Source organism: Gnatocerus cornutus, chromosome 5, assembly GCF_029298725.1.
Source record: "Gnatocerus cornutus isolate USDA-ARS CGAHR chromosome 5, icGnaCorn1.1, whole genome shotgun sequence".
In the NCBI taxonomy this organism is placed as follows: domain Eukaryota; kingdom Metazoa; phylum Arthropoda; class Insecta; order Coleoptera; family Tenebrionidae; genus Gnatocerus; species Gnatocerus cornutus.
The window spans coordinates 6,799,553-6,824,389 of NC_142237.1; the positions used below are offsets into that span (position 1 = coordinate 6,799,553).

Here is a 24,837-nt window from a genome sequence, read left to right on the forward strand (position 1 = left end):
TAAAAATTTAATGAAATTTAATATTACAATTTTTAAAAAGCCATAAATTTTACAAAACAAAACAAGGCTGATAAAAATGATTAAGGATCAAAATAAATATAGAAAATTCGAAGAATAAAAAAATGCTAATAATATGAAAAAGAGCGATGTTTTTTTACCGGAATTTTACCATAATTTTAATTGTGCGATGTTTTTTTACCGGAATTTTTACCATAATTTTAATTGTAATAATACCATAAATTTGCCAAAATTTTAAAGGTGTGTTTACGCTTTTAAGTTGTATGCAAAAATTCTTTTGTACAAATAGTTGAATGAATTTGCAACAACTTTGAACAAACTGCTAAATTTCTTCACAGTAAATTTTTTTTATAATTTTCTTCGATGTTGAACTATCTAAAAATATGAGAAGTGTATTAAAACTTTTTTATTTTGTATTTTTTTTTTATTTCTCACGAGATTATCAATTTGAATTGCCAAACATTCAGTTAATTTGTGCAAATGGCATGAGCGTATGAACGAGGCTTTAGATTGTAAAACAGTTCAAAATCTATAAATATTGCAAACTTTAAAATGACCCTAAAAAAGTCACTAACTACTTCTTTTTTTTAAATTGACTTATTTTCGTTTCGTTTTGAATTGTTTTAGAATAGATTCCTTCACCCAATTAATTTTATTCTTTAGTTATTTTGTTGTTGCTTTGTAATTTTGTAGTTCAAACTGTCCGAGAACGATGATGTAACTTTTCATCTAAGCTTACATTTCTTGGAATTTCATGTTTTCAGATGAAAACGCCTCTAAAAACAACGTTAGACAACTTTATTTTAGCCTGAACTTAATACTTAACAGTGTGTAACCAACTGTGAACGTCCAGATTCATTAAAACGAGTACTGGAGTGCAAATGTTGCAACTTTATTGCTTCGTTTCACAAGTTGTAATAGAAAAAATCAATAAAGTTCATTCCCGGAAAACATTTCGGGGCTACTCCTCTGTGTATAAAAGTGCTCAATAATACTAAGTGCCCGCTTTATATTTTCCAGTGAATAATTAGTAATGCCTCTAATCCTTCTTCCAAACAGCTCCTAATTACCCTAGTGAAAGTACCTCCAAATCCCGAATCCTTGCAAATCCTCTGTAAACGCTCTGATTAGGCGCATTTAGCAAAATGCGTTTGCAAATAAACACCACATCTAATCAGCTAATATGATTCTGAAATTCACTAAATTGCGCTCATTACCACCCTCAAACTAAAACTATGTTTATACCATGTCACGTTTCCAAAATTTACTTTCGAAAACCGCTGAAAAAAATTCTTCATGCCGCAAATCGCCAACAACGCGCAGGTAACGGTTGCGCGTTACAACTTCACTAGTTTCAGCGAACCTGTTTGAAACGGCACAAGAGTTTCAGTGTTGCTGAAAGCGCGAATGATGACTGATGCACTCATGAAACCACGTCTGTTCGCTCGTGATCGGTGGTGCTGAAAATCTTAACGATGTGACTCTCAATCAGAAAAATGTGCGTGCACGAGTGCGATCTGATGGAGGCGGGGAATGTTTGGCGGGACTGAACCCAACAAATTGTTGTAAGGTTCGTATAAAAATTCCAAAATTTTTCTTCCACCGTAATGAGCTTTTATTAGCTGGAGTGCCTGGGGCGTGTACGATTTTTTCCCGGAACTCCGGAACTTTTTCCTAATTAATACACGTTAAAAAGATCTTGAGGAATCAATTTAAATTCCTCTAACCATCCCTCGTCAATATTGATCATCAAAAATGGTCAAGTTAGTTTTGTTCCCGGGAAGATTTCCCAAGTTTCAGAAGCTTTAATTAAAATTTTAAACTTGGATTTTTCCCAACTTCCGGCAATAATTTTCATTCTAATTAAATTGTCAGAATTGGGTATTGGGCCGTTCTTGTGTTGACTTAAAAAAGATGCTTTTCTGAGTGTATTTTATAAACTTGAGGGATATTTGAATTTAGTTTGTAAAGAGGTTTGAAAGTTTTCTGGTGATGATGCTTTATTATTGGGACGCATTTCAAACGAACATTGGATTTTCTGGGGAGGACGGCATGGAAATAATGATCAGAGATAAGCTATTTTTGCCCGAAAAGTTTTGTTTTTCTTTGTTAAAACTCGCAAAGATAAATAATTTTCTTAGACAAGTCAAAATGAGATTTACCCAAGTTCTGGCGTGAAAATGGATTTATGAAATTTAAATAAATGTTATTATAGAATCCTCCATTTTTTCTGTTATAAGCTCTAAAAGCTTCTCTGTAAAACTTTGTATTTTATTCATTTCAGCTCGGTCGTATTTAAATCGTATTTTTTTTTCCTGTGTTTAATAAAATGTTGTAGCACATTCGCTGGGTGCTAAATTTCAGTTTGCTCACGTTTTTTTACGGTTTTTACAGAAAAAATATTGTAATTGGGCTTAATTAACTTAATATAAAATTTGAGTTTTAATTAAAAGCGTAAATTGAACAAATAAAAAAAGTTTTACCTTCAGAAAAAAGTTTTTAATTTAATTGTTACAGTTTGTTTTATCTAATTTGATCAACACCCTGCTATCTCCCATAATTAAATTTATAAAAAAAATTTTTTTTTGTATATTATGTGACAGGATTTGCATTAGCAGCACAAAATACAATTACCGAGTGCACTGTTTATTTTTAACAACGGATTTGTTTTTGTGGTTGCACACCGGGCAGCCGCAATTGCCCTTTCACCCATGAACTCTATGAATTCTCTTCAAATTGCATTAAATTAAATTTCTATTTTCCGGAGTTCAAAAAACCGTTCCGGTGAAATAATATCCAGCGATTTTTGTCGAGTGTAAAAATATCAATGAACAGTTTGAATTTGAGTTTCGTCTCGCGGGTAATAAAAAATGCACAGTTCCACATTGGAAAGTGCTGAAACTGAATTATTTTTCGTGTCGCACACGACGTCAAAGATTAACCGGGCTTTCCTGAAAAACTCGTGATTTATTTGCGGCAATTTCGGGCAATAATTAAAAGAACATTACTGCGTTTTATGACGATCGTTAACCTCGATTTGAAAAGTTTGAAAAAATCGGTTTTAATCCAACTGTTGGTTTTTCAATTGATTTCTAACGGGATATTTATTTTTGATTGCGGATAATGACGACGTGTGGTAAATTTAGGTTGCTTATGTGAGTAAATCCGGTTCGGTGGAACGCTCCTGGAACTTATCAACGCTGCCACTCCATTAAAATGCAAATGCGTCGATCGTTCAATTTTACGAAACGAAAGACGGCGTTGGGGAACTAAATTAATAACGGTAATTTTTCGATAAAAGCACAAGTGCATTGCGGATAAATTACAAGGAGTCATTAGCGTCACGGCCAATTTATGATTATTTTTTGACAATGCGAACAACACACGCCAAAATAAGTCAGACTTTTTAATATTGTTTAGACATACAATGATTCTCGTTGTAAATTCTCATAAATTTGAAATTCAGATAAGGTTTCTCAAATTTCCAGAATTCATCACTTTAAGCTTGAAAATCCAGCTATCACAAGCTGCTCTCGTTTTAGTCGTCATTTATTTTAATTTTAAAAATAAAAGATGCCACAAGACAAGGAAATTAATAACAGCAATTTTGTAATTTTTTGATAAAAGCACAAGTGCACCTCTGATAAATTACGCTTGGTTATTAGTGTCACGCTTTATTTATATTTACGTTCATTGCGCTGATTTGAAAAAAGTAGCGGCAATAACTCTTGCAACTTTGCCATTTTGTTTAAATAATTGCACCGTGGGATGAGGGACTCGATTCCGAGCACGTAAATCATATTTCCGTTATCCACGTTTTTGGAAAAACGTCCTCTTCCATTTCCGTTTTCTAAAAATAGTCGTTTTCATCTGTCGCCTATTAAAATATCAATTGCTTGAGTGCACATCTGAATTTTCTACGTCCCACGAGTAATAAAAAATGCACCGACCATCGTCGAACTGGAGAATCGCATTCGGGCGAAATTGAGCATCTTTTATTATTATAGTTTATCAGTATTCAGAGGAGCCAGACCATCAAAAAATTTATAAATGGATGGGTTGAGAATAATCAATTTAGTGTTGAGCGTTTAGGCGGCTTAAAATATTCACTTTTCTATTATTTGTTGCAAAAGTTCGATTTATTGGTCGTCAAAATGTATCAACGATCAATTAGTCTTGAGAGAGATTTTTTACGTTGGATCGATTTAGTACCCAATCAACCTAAATTGATAAATAAATTGGAATGAACACAACTGCGTTGTTTTAATTGGTTACGCTCAAATGAACACTAATCATACATTTGATTAACTCGTAAATCTCACATCATCAAAGAGCGGGGGGCGAAATTAATTTTCTTCAACAGACTCTAAAATGTTTATATTCTGTTTTCTGTGCTAGCAGTTTTATTAACAAAAGTAGGGTAGCAGCAATTAGAAACTTGAGCTTTAGTAGACCCATCGCCTCCACCATTTTTACATTTTAAAGTTTAAACATTTTTTATTAATTTTAGTTAATTATACTTCTACTAATTAATTTCGACATAGTAATTGCATATCAAAGAAGAGATTAAACATTTCTGGCACGAGCAATATTATTTTGGGAGTTCCGAAGGATTTGTAACTTAAAACCAATAAAAACTAATATTTTTTATCTACTTGTAGGAGTGAAATTTAATTTCACAGTTCTGAAGCATGCGACTTAATGATTAGCTAGTAGTGAAAAAATATATTTATATATTAATAATATTCTACTCAGATGGCTCTAAAGTGTTATCTTTACTCTTTATTTTTAATTAACTGTTATACAGTTAAAATAAAAACCTAATGGTGTTGTGTTTTTAACGACGCTACAAAATATATGAAACTGACCTTCATTACTTAATTATATGAAAGATCATAACTGATTATAACTTCCATTATAATGTAACATACTAAACAAAAATTTTGTTAATATAATTATTATTATAAAGAAGAACAATATTCACAGAAAAGTAATATAAAGTCAACAATATTTTCTAAAAAATCGTCATTTTGCACTCTAAACTTTCAAACAAGTTTGCTATTTTTTTGTAAAATTGGTTTAGTAACTTAGATTAAGTATACTACTTTCATCAGATGAGCTTACAAGTTCCTAAAAGCTTTGGAGGAATTATTTCTTATCTATTTTCTAATTTATCAGTTGCTCATAAATCAATATGCGCACTAACATTTCAATTTTCGCAAAGCTCTCACAGCAATCTAATTTCCTGAAGATAATTTTCAAAGGAAACGAATTGTTATCCTAGTCAGAAGCATCACGACTCTTTTAAAATTAGTGTCGATAGAAGTAAAAATTGTTTACTTAAATCTGGAGGAAATTCGATTTGTTATGATCCGATAATCTGTTTGTTATTTTTTTGACAACTTCCATTTTGATTGAACTGATATTTGTACCAAAATAAACGGAGCTGATTTTTATTTATTTATTTTTATGTGGCATTCAAGCATTTGTTTAATTATTTTTTGAATTTCTTAAGTGCTAAAAATGGTGGATGCGCCGGACAATTTCTTTTAAATAAGAAGCTAAGATGGATGGATTTTTGAAAGTGTTACAATTCGAATAAACAACAAAAACGTAGTGACCATTTTGTTATTATTGTGTTATTATTAGTGACTGCTTCGAGAAGACGTTCCGTTAAAAGGGGCGTTTCTTCTTGCGAAATCGTCTGTTTTATGGCAAGAACCAGCGGCGTGAGTCCCTGGAACCTCCTCTTTTTTTATTACCCGATTCGCCGCGACAACATTATTCCTACGAGTTTTATATGATCGCTATGGAAGATGTCCTGCGATAAGGGAATTACGTACTCGCGGGACGTATAATCTATCACTAGCTCGCACAAGGACGCGTTTCTTATCCTCGTCGTTTGAGCAGGATCTCGAGCATTGATTTTTGATAACGATTTCATCGTTCAAAGAAAATTCAATTGCCGTTATAGCTTCTTAATGCCGATACGTAGAGAATGCCCCTTAGGCTCCAAGGGCGGCAAGAGACGGTTATGGAAATTTCACATGAGTTTTAGATAGACGTGGATTAAAGAGGCAGCTTTCGAAACAGCAGGGAAATGTTTGGATGGAGAGGCGGAATTCTGTTTTATAATTTTTATTCATGAGTGAGTCTTTTGATAAGGAAAATAAGCCAAATAAAAGTGGATAAAAACGAATTTAGGTGTGGTAAGGAGAGTAATTACTTTTTTCTACTTATAACAACGTTACGAAGATCAATCTTCCATTAATTTTACACGTCTTTACATGGCCGCAAGAGCTTAATGACCCAGAACTTGAAGTTTTCCCGTAAAACTTGAGTTGCACGTCGATTTTTCACTTTTCGGCCGTTTTGCGTGAGTTTAAAGGGATCACAACCCTTGTGCTGTAAATAAGAGACTAAAGAGCCTGTTTACACTCCATTCAGTTCGGAATAACGAAGAGTTTTCTTGATCTAGACACAGAGAAAGGACGAACTAATGTAATTTAGCTTAGGGAAGGACTATTTGTTTGGGGATTAATTGAAAGTACGTTGGCACTTCTTAATTTATATCTTCCAAATACCTGAGCGAAGATCAATGTTAATAAGTAATGAAAGAAAGAAAATTAAAGTGCTACCATCACTCCGTTCAATTTTAAGTGGACTTTAAGATGTTTTGTTTTAATTACTTCAACAAAATGAACCAATTCCAAAAAGTTTCAAGACATTCTAAAATAAGTGTTTCAGATTCTTGTCATTGTTTTGGACCACTTTCGCCCTCAATAGTCAAGAAATGTCTTGATTCCACGTACGTAATATAATTCAGCCCCGAGAACAATTTATCATTGTATTAATAGCACTCGGGCATCCCTCAATTCATCAACTTTTGCTATTATCCATCAGAATAATCGAAATCCTGGGAAAAACTTAAGCAATAAACCGTTAAAACTTTCACCACTGCTCCACCGAAAATGCACCCCACATATAATTTTCAAAAGAGCGAATTTTATTTACACGTGTCTCACGCAATCGATGCGACGCGAAGAGACGTCGTGTCAACAAGTCGATTCAATTTTTTTAACCAATTTTCGTATCATGTTTTCTCGCGATAACGCTTTATATTTAGACGAGCCTTTACGAGCATCCGCCATTTTCGAGGACGCCGATGTTTATAATATACTTGTGAGCACTTGTGAGCACAGTTGCAGAAAACGCTCCAAGCGATTTTTTCATAAGGTTTTATTTATTCCAGGACAAAGCTTTGTATTCAGCTAAATTATTTTTAATTCGGCTTTTTATGAAATTTTTTATTGGATCGGACGACGCGAGTCAGAGCCGAAGGGCGAACAATTGTAATTAAAAGATTCTGTAGACTTCACAAGTATGGGGGAAATGTTTGCGAAACTAGTGCAATGTTATTAAATGAACGACGGGAGTTTCTTGGATCGGCGTTTATTTTCTTTGATGAGCTCCCGGCTGAAAACTTACTTTTATTTTAACTGCATTTGCAGCGGAAATCTCGAAATGGCGTATTATATTACATCGAGAAGGATGGTTTTATTCACGCAAAATTTGCAAATGACGCAAACAGTTGTTTATTCGTTTTTATTAATATTTTGCGCTTCAAGAAAAATAACATTTCAATGTTATTATAATTTTGTTAGAGATGGAAAACAATCTTCGTTCAAAAATCCGACAAATTTGGAAGTTTCAGATTTTGTTTTCTCATCTCGGTGCGAAATGTTGATAAAAGAAGGAGTTTTCTTTGGCCTCCACGTAATATTATCCACTCAATTAGTCGCGTAGTATCGGAAAGCCGCTCGATTGGATCTCTCAAGTCCCTCAAATTTTTAAGGTTTCCCGTAAATGCCGGATAACTAAAATTTCATCGGTTTTACGGGGGCAATAAGTTTTTTACGACCTGGCGCTATTCTCATGTAAAATAACCGAAGATTCCACATAAATATATTAATAAAATAGCGACGTTATATTTTTAGACATCAACTTCGCGTCATATGAATCTTTTATGTTATTGGATCAGGAAACTATAAAACTTTGGGAATTTTATTTTACAGCGGAATGACTGGAATTTGAATGCCCGGAGGGGACGACTGGAGTCCCTTTGTTTGAAATATTAATAATAGAGTGAAAAAAGCGGAGTGGTTTTCTGACAAACGCAATAATGAGCTTGTTAATGCAATAATTGGAAGGATTTAACTACACAAAATAGAATTATTTTAGGCTCATCCGGATAATTTTCAAATTTATTATCGGAGTTAAATACGCACTGGAGACCGCATGAATACATCACTTCGGATGTACACTTTTTCTCATAACGAGCTCTAAATGAGACATTTAATAAAATTTTGAATCAAGCGAAGGTGAATAATTTAAAGCTTGTCATAAAGAAGTTTTTGTCGTTTTGAAAGAGACATTTCAAGAGCGGTATTACTGCGGAGAAAACACACCCATACATCCGTCTAAAAGTTCTTTACATCGCTGTTAATCAGATGTTTTAGTAGTTGGGGGTGAAAGCATTCCTTGGTCGAAATTAAATTTTCAAGAGGGAAAGTTACGCTCCTCGGAAATGTTATTCGTTGATAATTGGGCAAAAGTAAACACGAAGAAAATAAAATATTAACTGTCGCAAAATTTCCTTTTTCGTTGAAACGACGTTTTGTTACGCCTGTACAATTTCATTCAGTAAATGATAGCAAATCGTCAGATTATTCGTGAAAGTGGGAAAATGTTTCATCCTTGACGCGCAAAAAACCCGCTGAACCTGAGGGTATGAATGTTGATTTTGCCCTCTGAAACTCGATAAATACCGATCCGTTGGGTAATAATAGCAATGAATGTTAAAAAGGAAACGCTCGCTTCTACTAATTTACATGTAAAGTTTAAATTCGAATTTAGGAAGAGCCTTAAGTGCTTTGTAAATTTGTAGCAGATCATGCATGCATTTTTTTTTAATGGAAAAATGTTTTCCACAATTTTAGACGAAGCATTAAAATGTCGGACTGACAGGTTTAAATATTAACGCGACAAGTGGTTTCAATGTGGTCATTCGCAGTTTAGGTTGTGGCAGCCGTGGCGAAGATTTGTGGGGCAAAGTTCGGAAAGCTTGCTGCGGTTTGAAAGTTTAATTTGTTTCAGAAATAAATTGTAAATCTAGGAAAATTTAAAATTTAAGCGCTATAAAAATCCTTTTTTTTCTGCTTGGTTATGCACAACTTTTGAGCAGTTTTTTATCATTTAATTGGTAGGTACTTTGTATATTGACATATTTTACCTATTTTTTGAATAAACTGCATAAAACTGCAGATAAATTATTAAAAAAATTAAAAACAAACAAAAAACATTTAAGCAAATTACAAAATTCTGATTGTCCAAAACCAAATTTATAGAAATATCCTATTTTTATTACAATTCTCGTGCTACTGAACTGAAATTTAATTATACATTTTTTGCATGCATCCTGAATATTAATGGAAACAAATAATTCAACAGATTTCCGATTCCAACAAGCGTTATATTCTAGGTTTACATAACGGAAATGATCATTTTTGCTTTTTTCCTGCATCAGGCTACAGAGCGTTTTGTGTACAATAAAACGCTCATTTTTGTGAAATCGCCATTTTATGGTTTATGGTTGTGTGTTATTGACAGTGGGTAAAATTTTTTCGCGTTAATTGTTCGTGAAAACTGTAATTGGATTCGCTGATTTGCGGTCGACAGCTCGATATAATTTCTATTCTCACCATACAAACCGTAACAGAGAACCGGCGTTTTATTATGTATGAAGTGATTACTTACACAAGTTATTTATTGAAACTCATTTTCGTTGCGTCGATTTAATAACAGAAAAATGAAAAGTTCGTAATCGAGGCAGTATTCATAAATTGCAAAGACTGCAGAGATAGCAAAGTTCTGGGGCTTTGGCTAAAAGCTTCCATTTCTGCAGCAGATTTGGTATAAATTTATAAAGGAAATTTATAACTACTCACCGTTCTTGAACTGCTAAAACATTGATAAAGTAATATCACTTTATTTCTGTTTCGAGTGAATCGATGTCGAGGTCACAAGTACTTGCAATTAGAGCTTTTTTATCTTCAGGTGTATCTGTTTGTTCTTGCGATAACGGAACTTCGCACCATTAAATATAATTGCTGTTGTCTTAACTTTCTCTAGTTGAGCTTAAGCACGATAAGTTGCTCGGAATCGTGCCGGTCTAACTCTTTTAGCGGATAATGAAGAGGGTCACGGTTTGATTTAATGGGATGCTTCGAGTTATCATTTTGTTCAACCGCAAAAGGAGAGTGCTAAAACTTTCACCGTGTCTTCGGAATTCCAGAGTGGGGATTATCGGTTTGAAACACGCAAGGGAGATTTGTGGGGACGGAGATTACAACGAAAAATTGACAGAAGACCTAATTTAATAATAGAAATCAATAGAAAAAAATTTGTTATTGAAGTAAAGCTCAAGTTCTCTTTTCTCCGAAACCGAGCATAAGATGCGAAAGCTAATGAGGCGATTACCATTTAAAATAATAGTAAAGTGTTTAAAACAAAGTTATAAAATTTAATCTCGTGCATAAAACTAAGTTAATTAAACGAGCTTTGAGGAGACCCTCCGCATTTATTCCCTCTGATTATTTTCAAGAGTTGGGAATAATTACTTGCGAAAATTTATCGCTTGTGCCGGCGTAAACAAGTTGATTTCGATTGCTTGCAGCGAGATAGTTGAGTATAAATATTGACGACCAACATTTCCTTGCCTCCCTATACTCCGTTCCATACTTATCGAGTTTACTCTGTTGATAACGTAACAACTTTAATGTACAACTCTGTTTTTCAATCTGCACAAATTTATTTTTATCTTTGAAACCAGAAGAGTTGTAATGTCATTTTGTAGTTTCGAGGTGGTGCTTTAATTGGCCACCACAAGTTTTATACTCTAGAGAGGTTCTAATTAGTGTGGAAATATTTATTGGGTACTGCTAGGGCTAGAAACCTCTGCAAAGTTTTCATATTACGTAAACTTTTAGCTTTTAGTTTAAACTAAAACAACAATGTAACAAGTTTTTTGGCATGCTACGCAGAACGTAATTTGCTGAATTCTAAGGGGTTGCTAGATTTTTAATTAATTACGAAAGTATTTACAAACTTATCAATAAATTATGTTTGAATATTTCACGTAGATTGTTTTGTGTCAGGTACAAATTTTATTCATGAAGAAAACTTTCTTCCCAAGTTAACTCTGTCACTTCTTGATGAAACTGTTACTTTGTTATCTTACTTCAACGCTAATCACACAAGTGCACTAATTATGGACACAGACAGCTACGTGTGAATTCTATTTAGGTATATGCACTTTCGTGGATTTTGCATGCAACGTTTCTCTGGAGGTTCGCAATTTACACTAACTGCTTTCGAAGGTATAATTTTCCAAATTCGAATTTGTTATTATGGCTCTGCAATAACCATTACCGCAAAGATTGTTACAGGTCTCGTTAATGTAAACAATCCTGTCATAAATCAGGTTTTTTCAAATCTGGAGTTTCTTATCTCGGATTTTTGCACACAAATCAAAAGCTAAAGTTATCAAGGTACATCAGATATCAAAAATTTTTGTTTGTTTTAAACGTGTAATTTCTATAATTTCAGGTTTATATTGTTGAACTTTTGCACATTTAATAAATCAGGTCAAAGTTATTAAGGATGAGAGGATTTAAAGATAAAGATCGAGGAATTCCGGAGTTATGGCTCTTGAGGTAAAATAATGAAAAGTTTTAGTTTGTGGAACAAGCAATTTGAAAACTTTCTTGAAAAGTGTAAATTAGTCCTTTATATAATTTGTTAACAAAAACTAAGAAGATTTTTTACCATTTTGTAAGAAAAAAAGACTTTCTAGTACGTCTGCTTCCAAGCTGTGAAATTAAATTTCTTTCATAGTAGATGAAGAAAAAACGTATTTTGGGTTGCCTACATTTAGATAGATTTTTACTGGGGATAAAATCAAAGTCATGTGTATGTTACAAAATATAGCCATTTTATTGGTTTTACATTAGACATTTTTATTCAATAATTTCGCTCCGGTCAGAAAAGCGTCTTTTTTCTCTTGGTACATAATAAATATTTTTGTATTTACGTAGTAAGGAAACCATAAATTAAATTAATAAAAAAATAAACTTTAAGATGTAAAAATGGTGGAGGCGCCGGGTCTACAAAATTTTCTTCGGTTTTAGGAAAATAATAACGCCTGTGCTTAAAAAGTGTTTTCTTTCTTGCTATATGAGTACTATTACTTTTAAAAACTTTATTTATTGCAATTTTTTGAATTTTTTAGGTTACTGAAGAAAATTTCAAAAGTTTTTAAAGATCTATTTTTTAGAATTAAGGATCACATTTTTTTATAAATTTAAAAATCCAAAATCGATGTTGTTGGATTCAAAAACTTAAAACATAAAAAAGTTTTGTATTCAATGAAACATACATGAGATCACATATATGAGATCGAATTCTAAAATCTTCGGATCTAGGAATTCATCTTATCTAAAACTTCATATAAAAGAATTTTTAGAATAATATAATATTATGGTCGAATTTTAAATTTTTAACTTTCAAACAGAACTAGAATTTTAAAAATCCAACATTATAAATCTAACTTGCAGGAAATTTAATTACTTGGAAACTGGAGCTAAGTTATAAATATGTACTTTATAGTGTCGCTTAAAAGTACAATAACTAAAATCTAGCTAATGCACAAGTTAAAACTTTTTTCAACTAAAACAAATTAACGAGTTTTACGACAAAAAAATAAAAACACTTTCTGTTGGGAAGCTGAAAAATTTGTAATTTCGCGTTTGTGTTTTAAATTTTTAATAATAATTATACTTCAATAAACGAGTTAATTAAATCACGAGTGGCAGATAAAACACCAATTTTCCCACCACATACTACAGACAAAAAACAAAGAAGAAAAATGCAACAAGTTAAAATGAATCTAGCATTAAAATTTAAACCGAAAGTTAGCATACAACTCGTGTATGTTTAAAAGCCGCACAGTTTTGAGATAATTAGTTTCTGGTCTTTCCACCATAAGATTAATTTCATTTTGTTGCAAATTTACATTCACAATCTAGGCCAAACTTAATCACCTTCTTTCCCCATTTCAAAGTTAGAGGCAATAATCGAACTTCGTAAATTGACCTCAAGTCATTTGAGGTCGTATTCTAAAATTATATTGAAGAAGTGGCGCTTATCTCATTTTAGTACGTTGTTATAGCAGTTTCTAATTTCAGAGTAATATTTCTTATGTTTATCGTTTGTAGAAATGCGCTAACGGCTCGAGGATATTTCTTTAATAGTTGTGGAGCCTATAATATTCTCATTGTCACCACGATTGATCGCTTTTGTCTTGTTGTTTGAACGTCGTGAAAGATTGTCTCAAATAAATTTAAAACCCGCGGCTGTTATCGTCAGGTAACATAAATATCTTCTGAATTCTCTAAGCGGCTTCTGTACAAAACGTGATGATAAAAACTTTTTATCAAAGTTTATAAAAAAAGGAATGAAAGAAACGAAATTGGTGAACAACAAGAGTTTGTAGGTTTATTGGACAAAATCGATTGTAGAGAAATATGAGTGAATTAATTGTGCTGTTTGTTCACGCTAATGACCAGCGCAAATAATAGTGAAAAAATTACTGTTTTAGTTTGCAACATCGCTACTAAAAATGTATTTTTATTTTGTTTGTAATGGAACATTTTCAGCTTAATTACGACCCTTACGTGTTTGAAATATGTCCATTAATTCGTCAATATTCCTAAAATAGAGAATGCACATTATTTAATTTAGGGGCAGACACAACAGAGAGATTCGTTTGGAAGATTACACCATCGTGCACCATTAAACTTTTACAGCTCAATTACAATCAATGAAATTTCGTGGAATTTCAGAAATTAACGATAAAATTTTCATGCAACTTTATTCTATTATTACCAACCGCAACAAAAAATAACGCCAAAGAACTCGTTTGGTTTCATGTCTAATTGTCGGGTCTGTAATTGATAAGATGATAAGAATATTATTCGTCAGGCTATTCAGATTTCATAATTACTTGAATTATTAATCTCTTCTTAACAAGCGTTTTAGGACAGAATAAAAAGTGTAATTGAAGATCTCATCTCTAAAAAGAACGGAATTTTTTGTTGTCAACGATTCCATTTCGCCTGTTTATTCGGGTCAAGTTTTATTTAAACAATCTCACAAATGTTTAATTCAAGTTGCTATCATTGTGACGACTGCGTTGTTTGATAAAAAACTTCAATCGAAAGAGTCCCCTGTCTTAATCTCACAATCCCTCAAATATTTGTTTAGTTAATCCGACTATAAAGCAAAGCGTTTAAATAATGTAAACTCGTGCATTATTCCCGAATCCCAAAAAGGTCGCGACATAAAAAATAAGGTTCATTGTGTTTTTCTCATGTTTATTCGTCCCAATTAGGTATTCATAATCCCGCTGTGTCCCCGATAAAACTCCCAATAAAAAGCCGAACATGGAATTTCCACGGCAGTACCATGAAGTCCTTCACTGGCTTCATTATTGTGAGTTTTATCAATTTCCTAGCGGCCGACAGTGGGTTAAAAGTCCTGACACCGGAAGAAGCAAAAAATTTACAGGAAACAGGTCCGGACAAACGCGGTTTTTCTTCTGCCGTCGCAGCGGGAGGCTCCCGGTATCTCCCACAGGACCATGGCGGAAACTACGGGGATTTAATTTACAGGTATAGAGAGAACGGGGACGTCCTACTCCTCCGGGAACTCGTCGTTATTGATGAATTGTCTCCGGCTGAGTTGGAAGTGCAATGGTATTCGAGTCTGAATGCCCGCAGGATCTCCTCTGTGCGAGTTTTGAATATTGGGAGAGAAAGGGCATTCTGTAGAAGAATCGACGTGGCAGGAGCCGACGCTCAGGTTCTGCTGGGGATAGCACCCCGATATGATCCCAGAATCCTCATCGAAATATATGGCTTTTAGAATGTGTTTCGTTTTTTTTGTAACTCTCTGCAAACATTTTTCCTCAAAATCTTCTATAAATAGTTGCATTGCTTTTATTACCGAATACAAGCTTTAAAACTAAACCGATTGACCCAATTCAATAACTTTAGAATTCTGCGCTCGACTTCTTGGCTAGCACCACCCTTTTAAACTATAATAACTTCTCGGTCTTGGCACAAACATCATTTCTGCCACTTTTTTCAACCATTTAATCCGATCCAATAAATTTAAATAAGGCGTAACCTGACACAATACAAATTTCTTTCGTATAAAAGTTCGAAAAGTTAATAACAACGGAATAAATACAAGGTCGTTCCGAGTTATGAATTTTAAAAAGAATTCTTCGCGGCTTGAAATTAGCATGAATTTACCGAAGAAAAGTTTGACATTTTTAAATTATTGATCCGCGATCATATCATCAAAAAAGTTATTATTTTCTTAGACTTGTTGGCTTAGACGAGCCATTAAGGAATGAGAAGAATCGTTCCAGAATTTAATTATATTACATTCCATATGACAGTCAAAAGTAGGGCGCTCTTGTTAGAATGTATATTAAATTCAATCCGGAGGCATACATTTCCAGTCAAGGAGAAATTAATGGGGTCAAATTTGAAGAGTTCGATGCTCTAAAATTAAAATTATTCCTAACTCAGATTTTTTTCCAGGATGCTTTTTTGTTGGCTGCAGCTGTGGTGTCTCGTTCTTTTCTGGCTGTGTTGTCCCAGTGCTGCCGTGTGCCCGTCCATCTGCACGTGTAAAGTAACCGAAAAGGGCCGACGAAAGGTGATGTGCATCAGCGGAGGCATGATCGACCCCATTCCCACCTCCGAGATGGAGTCCGCCACCGAAATCCTGGAAATTTCGGCTCCTGACACCGACTGGAACACGCTCACCCTAACGCCCATTTTCCAGCGCTTCAAGAAACTTGAAGAACTTCGCATCCGGAAGTCCAGTTTGCACCAGATCGGGCTGCATCCTCTGTGGGGGGTTCCCAGTCTAAAACTCCTAGACCTGACTCTGAACAATATCGGTGGTGTTCTCGATCACAATTTTCGGGGGTTGGTGAATTTAGTGGAATTAAACTTGGATGATAACAAAATTAAAAGTTTGCAAAGCGGTGTTTTTAAATATTTAACAGAGTTAAGGATATTAACTTTGCAGAGGAATTTACTCGAAGAATTAGTGCCTCGGCTCTTTTTAAAACTCGGAAAACTACATGTGCTCAAACTTAGTGGGAATAAATTCGAAGAACTTAATCCAGAAGTGTTCAAGGATATTCCGGTGAGTCCGAGGGATCTGACAGCTTAGACGTTCTGGAAGAATTCCCATCTTTCTCAACTTAGTTTCAAGAAGAGTTTAAGTTCGTCACTTTCAAAATTCTGCGGTTTTTTAAGTATTATGCAGCGTGAAGTTTGTCGAACTTGTCCCATGCAATTTAATTTCTAAATCGATACATTGGGGCTTCTGTCAATCAACAACTGCAAAATGAATTAGGACCACAAAGGAACCTTAAAGTGTCGTTTTGTGGTCGGCCGCGTCAGAATACTTTGTTTACACCTGACGTTCTTACCATAAATTTTTACGAGAACTCGAGCGAACTTCTCGAATCTGTTTTCCGTTTCGGGCTTTTATTTTTGTTATTTTCGTCGAATATGGATAGAGTTGAACAAATCTAGTTAGGAATATTTCAGACGAATGGAACAATACAGGTTGAAATTACTCACATTTTGTTGGGCGCGACACAATATTTATAACTCGGTCAATTTTGCTTTGTTCGACACATTCTTTTCATCGAAACACAAAACGTTTAAACTGAATGTTTTCATTTCAACCTTTAGCATATATTACAAGGCTTTGTTGGAGTCGTTTTGTCATGGAATTTCAAATTTTTCATTTTGGAATGTGCTTGTTACAACTTTCATATTGTTGTTTTTTTACAAAGCAAACAGTTTTTATTATTCAATCAACGACATCTAATCAGAAAACTACAATTACTGTGTTGTTTGTTTCGTAGAAAATAAAATCAGTCTCCAGTTTTGTTGTCTTAATATTAGTTAATCACAGTTTGGGGTTGAAATCTCAGTGTTCATTGTATCTTCGTTTTCTCCATAAATATTTGATAGATTTCTGACCAAGAAAAATCTCCGAATTTCTGTAAAAACTTGGCCCCACTGATAAAGAAAATCTTATACTTAAGCTAATAACTGTTAGTATTAAGTCCCCAAAGCTATTCATCTACAAAAAAAAATCTTGAAGGAAATCAAATTAAATGCCCAGCAAAATATGGCATGTGGGGGCTTTAGCGACCACCGTAAATGAAGCTTTCTAATTATTACTTAAAACCTCGGTTACACCGAGTTATTAACTTAATGTACGTTATAAATTCTGTCGGCCATCCATTTTCCCCAACAACAATTTAATAATTATAACAAGGGATGTCTGCACGGAATACAGAACGATTGTAGTGAAAAAGCTCGATGTTCAAGCTCTCGTCTCCTAATTTATCACCTGAAATTTGGAAAATGCGGCTTAAACAAGCTGCCAACTTTTCCAAAGCTGTTGATAAAAGTAAATTGAGCTGACGGGGTCTGAAAGAACTTCACAACAATCGAAACGGGTCTAACTTCGCTTCCCTATTTATAAACTTGGACTTGTTAATAACGAATTTAGACGTTGCCGGTTGACTTTTGATTGATGACGCTTTCCTTGAACTCGATTTTGTACTGTTTATTTTGATTGCAAATTGTCGTTGGGTATGTTTTGATAATAAAAAAGTGATTATGTTAATTGGGAATTTTAGATGAATTTGTGCTGAATACAAATTGCTTGGTAAAATAATAACTTTGTTCAATTTTGTTTATACAGTTCTTCATTAATTATGCGGTTCGTAAATTTTAATTGGAAATTTAAAATGTAAAATGGCCGATGACATTAATGTGGCATAATATTTACATATAGGTTACATAATTAATTATTCGGCGACTTATTACTTATTTTCTGATCAAGGATCAATGTACAGTTTAATTTGAATAATTTAAAATAGATTAAATTTAAAACCAAAATATGTCATTTTTAAAGCTTTTTTGCACTTTATTTTTTACGTATACATGACGTTTGTTTCCGTTTCCACTGAATATTTAGCTTAATTTAGGCAACCCAAATTACACTTTTTGTATCTACTTATTACTTGTAGAAGAGAAATTTAATTTTAGAGTTATCAAGCTAGAAGTGAAAAAATAGGTTTCATTGTGTTCGTTTAATTTAAATCTAACAATAAATAGTTGGTCCACTCTGGTTAAATCCCTTAGGTTTAAAATGTAATTATTTGAGATTTCCTTGCTTTGTCGAAACTCCGATAATTATCAGAAATTGAATGCGTTATGCTGTAGGTACATTCCATTATTGTTTGATGTTATGCAACTATGACGGACATTAGAGGTGGTTGAAACTAGCTGCAACTTCTTCCATTGCAATGTACTTGTGTATTTAATTCTCTTGTTTTAAGTTAGAATGGATTTTGTTTTATTGTGAACTGTAAGTTTGGATTGCCTGCCACATTTTAGAGAACATTCGGGGTCTTTAGAAATATCAAGTTAGATAAGAATTATTAAATTTTTCATGAAATAACAAAAAAAACATAATTATTAAAATAGAAAGAAGAAGAATGTCGAAAAAGGTAGGCAAATTCAATAAAATTGGGTCACAAATTGAAAAAGCAAGACCACACCGCTAGAAGTATTAAATAATTATTATGTAATAAGAAAGGAAGAAATAAAAGTTAAAGTCTAGAAAATAAAGAATGTCATGACGGAGAGGCAAAAAAAGGTAAAATGACAAAATAAAAATCATAAAATGTTTTTTTTTTAATATTACAGAAACGAATACGAAAAAACAAACAAATAAAAAATATCCAAAATAAATAATGCCGTAGAATAATAGAAAAATGGGCCACAATTCCATAAAAAGGTGTCACGGCTCAAATTTTACCGCTACGCTGTATCGTGACAATTTATAATTTTTTGGTTAATTTGGTCAGTCAAGCGTCATCCTTCATAGGCTAAACCAATTATTGTAGATAAATCGGTCAATTGTTTTCTACCTTGGCGCAAGTGTTGCTCTACTATTTTCTTCCGCTCTCTTTCCCTCTTTAGTTCTTGATCTTTTCGTCCATTTTCTTTCTTTTGACTCTCGACCTTGGTAAATTTCAATTTATTCCACGTTGTGGGCTTCGAGTAAAATCAACAGCTAAAAGAGTGCGCTAAATTGTTTGGCGCGGAGTCTAATTCGTAAATTTACCCACTTGCTACTCTTTTGGAGATTTGAAACGTCGACACGTAAGTTCCTTCATCTTTTTTTTCCTTTTTCTTACTTTTTTCTTTTGGTGGTATAGCCGCAACACTTGCAAGGGTTTTTTTCTGTTTCTATTTTTTCTGCTTCTTGAGCATCGAATCTTGATTGGAGGAACAAAAGTTACAACCTCGTGACCATCAGGTGTTCTATCCCATTCTATTCACCAGAAACCCACTAACACAGTAGCCAAAAATAGTCTAACATAAAACAAACTCTTCAAATTCTCAAATTAAAACAGCCAAAAAAGACAAAAAGGTAAAATTGCCAAACAACCGATTTCGAATGTAAAATTTCAGTAGAAGTGAGAATGCCAAAAGAAACTTCTTGATAAAATAACAAAATGGAGAAGAATGGAGGAATGAAGAAAAGTTTAAAATAAATGGAGCCAAATGGAAATGCCAATAAAACGAAACAAACTTTCAAAACTGGTAAAATGGAAAAACGGGGAATATCAAAGAAGGGAGAAATTTTCGGGGCAATAATCCAATAAATAGGAACAAATCACCTATTAAAACAATGGGGAAAAAAGATAAAATATATAAATAGGTGCTTGTTATACGACATAATCTATAAATTATTATACACCACGAACCGCTACTGTCGGTCATATGTCATATCTAAAGCAATATCCATGACAATTATTGACAATAAACGTGTTGTTAAAAATGCGTTTTAATACAATCTGTTGTAACAATAACAATTGCGGATAAAATAAAAATTAAATTCAAACGATTGGATATTTATTGAAAAATACTACACGATTTTTTGTTAAAAATGTTTTTTAAAACTTACCTGTTGTTCCTGAATCCTGAATCAAACCTCAAAATAAATTTCGAGTTTCCACAGCACGTCTTTCTTAAACGATTGGCCGAGCTCGTCTGGCAAAATAAAGAATTAACTTTAATAACAGCTATTAGCTCTCTTAGTCCGGTCAAATTAGACGAAAAAGTTAGGGTGAAGTTACATAAATTCGCAACAAGCTGAATATTGGTACAATTGTTTAAAATACAATTATAAACAAACCCTGAAAGTTCCCCATCATTCCCGTGTATGGAAATTTTTTTATTCAAGGTCAAAAGTCAAGAAAATGAGTTTTTAGCGATTTTTTGCAAAACGGTAAGTTTTATCATAAAAATACTTCAAACTAAAATTGTAATAAAATTATCTATAAAAATATATTAATACTTTTTTTCCTACAAGTTACCGTCTCAGAGATATAGCGATTCAAAAAGTTGTAACAGTTGTAATCGTCATAACATGTACCTATGAGTACGCCACGTATATTCATCTCTAGAGTTGTAATATTATATAGTATAGGTTAAAATATTTTTCTATCGACCACTGTAACTTGCACTTAAAATATAAAATATCAGGTATAAAATGAAACCCAGTCCCTTCATTTATTGAATAAAATACCGTGAGTTAGTCTGAAGCACTGCGCTATAGTGAAAAGCTTGTCTTCCTCCAACCTCGGCTGCTGCTCACCAACATCTTCTTCGGATATATTATTAAGTTCAAGTGTGGCTTGGTTTTCAGAAAGACCCAACAGACTGGGGTTAGAAGTCAGTAAACAATGAATTGAAACCAATTCCAACTTTGCTTCCACCTGCGCCGGAAAAACTGCTAAACGCAATTTTTTGCAACTGCCAAAACGAGGATGAAGCAGAAGAAGAACAAGAAGAAAATCGAGAAGAAGAATTCGAAAATTACGACTCAGATGAATAAATGTCTCAACTTTTTTTTATCAACATCGCTTTCTTTTGCTAATATCCATTATTTACAATAGTTTCAATTAAACAGGATCATTACTGACTTGTGGAGTAGGCCTACTGGGGAAACCACGTTAAAAAAAACGCGCTAAGTACACTATCTCATAGGTGGCTGTTACAACTTTTTGAATCGCTATATCTCTGAAACGGTGGCTTGTAGGAAAAAAGTATTAATATATTTTTTATAGATAATTTTATGATCTACAATTTTAGTTTGAAGTATTTTTATGATAAAACTTACCGGTTTGCTGAAAATCGCGAAAAACTCATTTTCTTGACCTTTGACCTTGAATAAAAAAAATTCCATACACGGGAATGATGGGGAACTTTCAGGGTTTTTTTTATAATTGTATTTTGAACAATTGTACCAATATTCAGCTTGTTGCAAATTTATGTAGCACCGAATGTCTAATTTGACTGGACTATCTCTTTTTTGCACAAAAAATTGTTATGTTTGTCAGAGTGGATCGACGACTGTCCTCCTATTAATTGATATTACACGTAAATAAAAAAAAATCACTATTGCGGATCCGGACTAAACCGAATTTCTAATTTCACAAATTTATAAAATATCGAGAAAAAAACTCTTAGAAAGTAATAGGAACGAATTACACAATGAAAATTTTAGAATTTATGATATTAGGTGGACATTTCCAACCTGACTAAGTGGGGAATATTCATTCCAAACGAGTTAGAAAAGTGTACTTTTTCTACGACCAACGATTATATTTCACGAATAAATTGTTATTTAACTTTCATTTTAGCTGACATTTAGTCATTATGCAAATTTTTGACGGTAACGATGCAAACTAAACACACAGTGCAACAAAAATTTGTTCCTCTTCATTTGATCTTATTTTCCGATTAAATACATTAGTTTAAACGTGTTTTAAACGTTTATTCTCCAAAACTATTTATTTTGGAAAAAATATTTAAGAAAATGTATGCAAAATTTGTTGTTTTTATCAATTTTGGCAGCTATTTTTGTGTTATTAAAACTAATATAATTATAACAATATGTTCTACGGATAGCCACAAGCTTCTAGTAGGTGCACGCAGCAAATGGGACATCAACATGATGGGAACTCTAGGTATGGAAACTAACGGTGCGACACATCGGCGAAAAAAAAATTCCTTCATTTTTGAAGAAATTGAGTTTATTTGTATTTTATTTTTTATTTTCATTAAAATAAATTATAATCTGACAATACAGTATAATTCAAATTATGACAAAGCTTTTTTATATATGTATTATCTTCTATTACCAGAATAGGTAAAACAGCAAAAAAAGTAAAGTTAATGTTCTGTTATTAAAATCGAGGTCTCGATAAAAAAAATGAAATAGATGAAATAGTTAGAAATTTTCTAAATCAGGTAAGCGTAATTTATCAGAAGCAAAACCGAAACTCAGAGGAAGAACTTTTTAAATTTTAGTTACACTGTGTAATTATTGAGGTTCGCTTGACTTAAATATGCATAAAATGCCGAATTTACTCTATTTTGAGTCAGCTGGCGCAAATACCATAAATTTAAAATTTGACAGTTGTTTCAGATTTTTGTCGTTTTTATTTTATTACACTGATTTTAGATAAATTTTGAGTTGAACAAATACCTGATATTTATAACTTCGTTGTCTGTAATTTTTGTTAAATTCTTAATGAATGCCGTCCATTCGACTTTTAATTAAAAGTTGTTTTTTTTAATTATAGTGTATTTACTCTCTAGACACAATTTTTATTTTTCGTGTTAAAACTCAAAACTTTGGAGAAACTATTTTTACGGAAACAATACAAAAAGTGTGTAAAAAGTTTTCCGGACTGCACTTAATCAATTTTCTCTAATTTAATTTAACGAAGAAGCAACATAACTCATTTTGGTGATTTTGCTGAGATTTATTAATTTTAAATTAGAAATTGAGTTCTAGAAGGTATCGAATTTTCTGCCAAGTCGGCAAACTAGCAGTTTGTTGTTTCATTTTCCCAGTTTTTTTCTTTTCCATTAAACAATACGCTCATGTATTTGCGATTACGTTCGGTTTCCAAATCGCGCGAACCTAACTTTTATAGATGAAGGTTTTCTATTTCATTTTTGTATTCTTACTTTTTCAGGAGCTTCGTATTCTGGAATGTCGCGACTGCGGTCTCCGCCGTATCAACACCCAAATTTACCACATGCTGCCTTACCTTGCTCATCTCGACTTGGGCAACAACCAGATGCAGTTCATCTCCTCGGACGAATTTCAAGATTTGCGTCATCTTCACACTCTCAAACTCGACGGAAACCAGCTTCCAGTCGTCTTGGAACATACATTCGTTCATCAACACGAACTAAAATTCTTGTGTCTGGCACGTAATCGTCTGGCTAAAGTTACAAACACCGCATTCGTCAACTTATCTAGTTTGGTTGACTTAGACATTGGCTACAACAAGCTGGATCGCATCGAGATGATGGCGGTGCAGCACATTGCTGACACTCTCCAAAGAATTGTGATAAGCGGTAACGCGTTTGGTAATAATGTGATACGAGACATTCTAACCACTCTACACAATGTCCGCGAAGTGGGGTTGGCAAACATGAACTTAAAAACCTTAAAGGGGTTAGTGCCAGATAGGGTAAAAAAATTAGATGTGTCGGCGAATAACTTGACGGAAGTGGAAGTGGGCGCGCTTCCACGGCAGTTACTCGAAGTGAATTTCAACGACAATGAGCTTCAGGGGTTGGACGACCCGGCGGCGGCAAGGTTAGCCAATTTAAGGGCTGTGGGCTTAGAAGGAAACTTGTGGAGTTGCCGGTGGTGTCATCTCGGAGCGGCACTTCTCCACCTCAACCGCTCGGAAGTGTTCAAACACATCACGTGTGCCTCGCCGAAGAAGTTGAAAGGACGCTTGTTATCCACTCTCCGTTTGGAGGATTTAACGACGTGTGAAAAAGCGGGGAATGAAGACGCCGCCACCGATAACCGCGTGACTTTGGCGGTGGGAATAACGAGTTCGCTCGCGTTTGTCGTAGTTTGCATAATCTTCGTTGTTTCGTGTATAAAGCGACGTGCGAGGAGTCTAGTCCAAGAGAGGAAAAGGATGGCGGAAATGCAGGAAAATAGTCTGGAGCATCCTGTGGCCATCTTCGCCAAGGGTGAGATTAGCTTCAAATTTCCGCTGGATTTAACAGAGAGGAAGGTGGAAGTCTCCACGATTGATGAGATCAAGAGAGATACGCAAAATCTGCCCAACGGAACGGGAATTTGACTCCAAATTGTGGCGAAACATATCGGGGGGAGGGAAGATAAGCATATCAAAAGGATTTTTTATTGGACGATATAGTGAACTCTAGTGCCTGAAAGGGGGAACGCCAACTTGACCAATGAAAACTAAATTTAACATCGGGAAAAATTAGATTTTCAAATGAGTCCAACGAGTGATTGATAGACAAGTTAGCAGGAACTCCACTTTCGTGTAGAATACTGAAACGTAGTTTCACGTGTAACAGCTGCCGTGGAATTTTTTATAAAATGAAAAGTTAAGTCAGAAACAGAAGTAGTTGTGACACATTAAAACTTGAGCGCTCGCTTCAGAAATACATTTTAGTGCGTTGCCTATAATGCTCAAAATTATAAACTATGAATCACTCGGAATATCAA

The 24,837-nt window shown here is 33.7% G+C and overlaps 1 protein-coding gene across 1 annotated transcript; it reads left to right on the forward strand.

Moving 5' to 3' along the window:
- The first annotated feature begins 1,310 nt into the window (after positions 1–1,310).
- On the forward strand, positions 1,311–24,456 carry LOC148173999 (uncharacterized). Its single transcript, XM_088035897.1, has 3 exons — positions 1,311–1,588; positions 15,747–16,362; positions 23,309–24,456. The coding sequence occupies exons 2-3, from the start codon at positions 15,748–15,750 to the stop codon at positions 24,443–24,445; spliced, it is 1,752 nt and encodes a 583-aa protein (XP_087892023.1). The 5' UTR covers positions 1,311–1,588; position 15,747; the 3' UTR covers positions 24,446–24,456.
- The last annotated feature ends 381 nt before the right edge of the window (positions 24,457–24,837 follow it).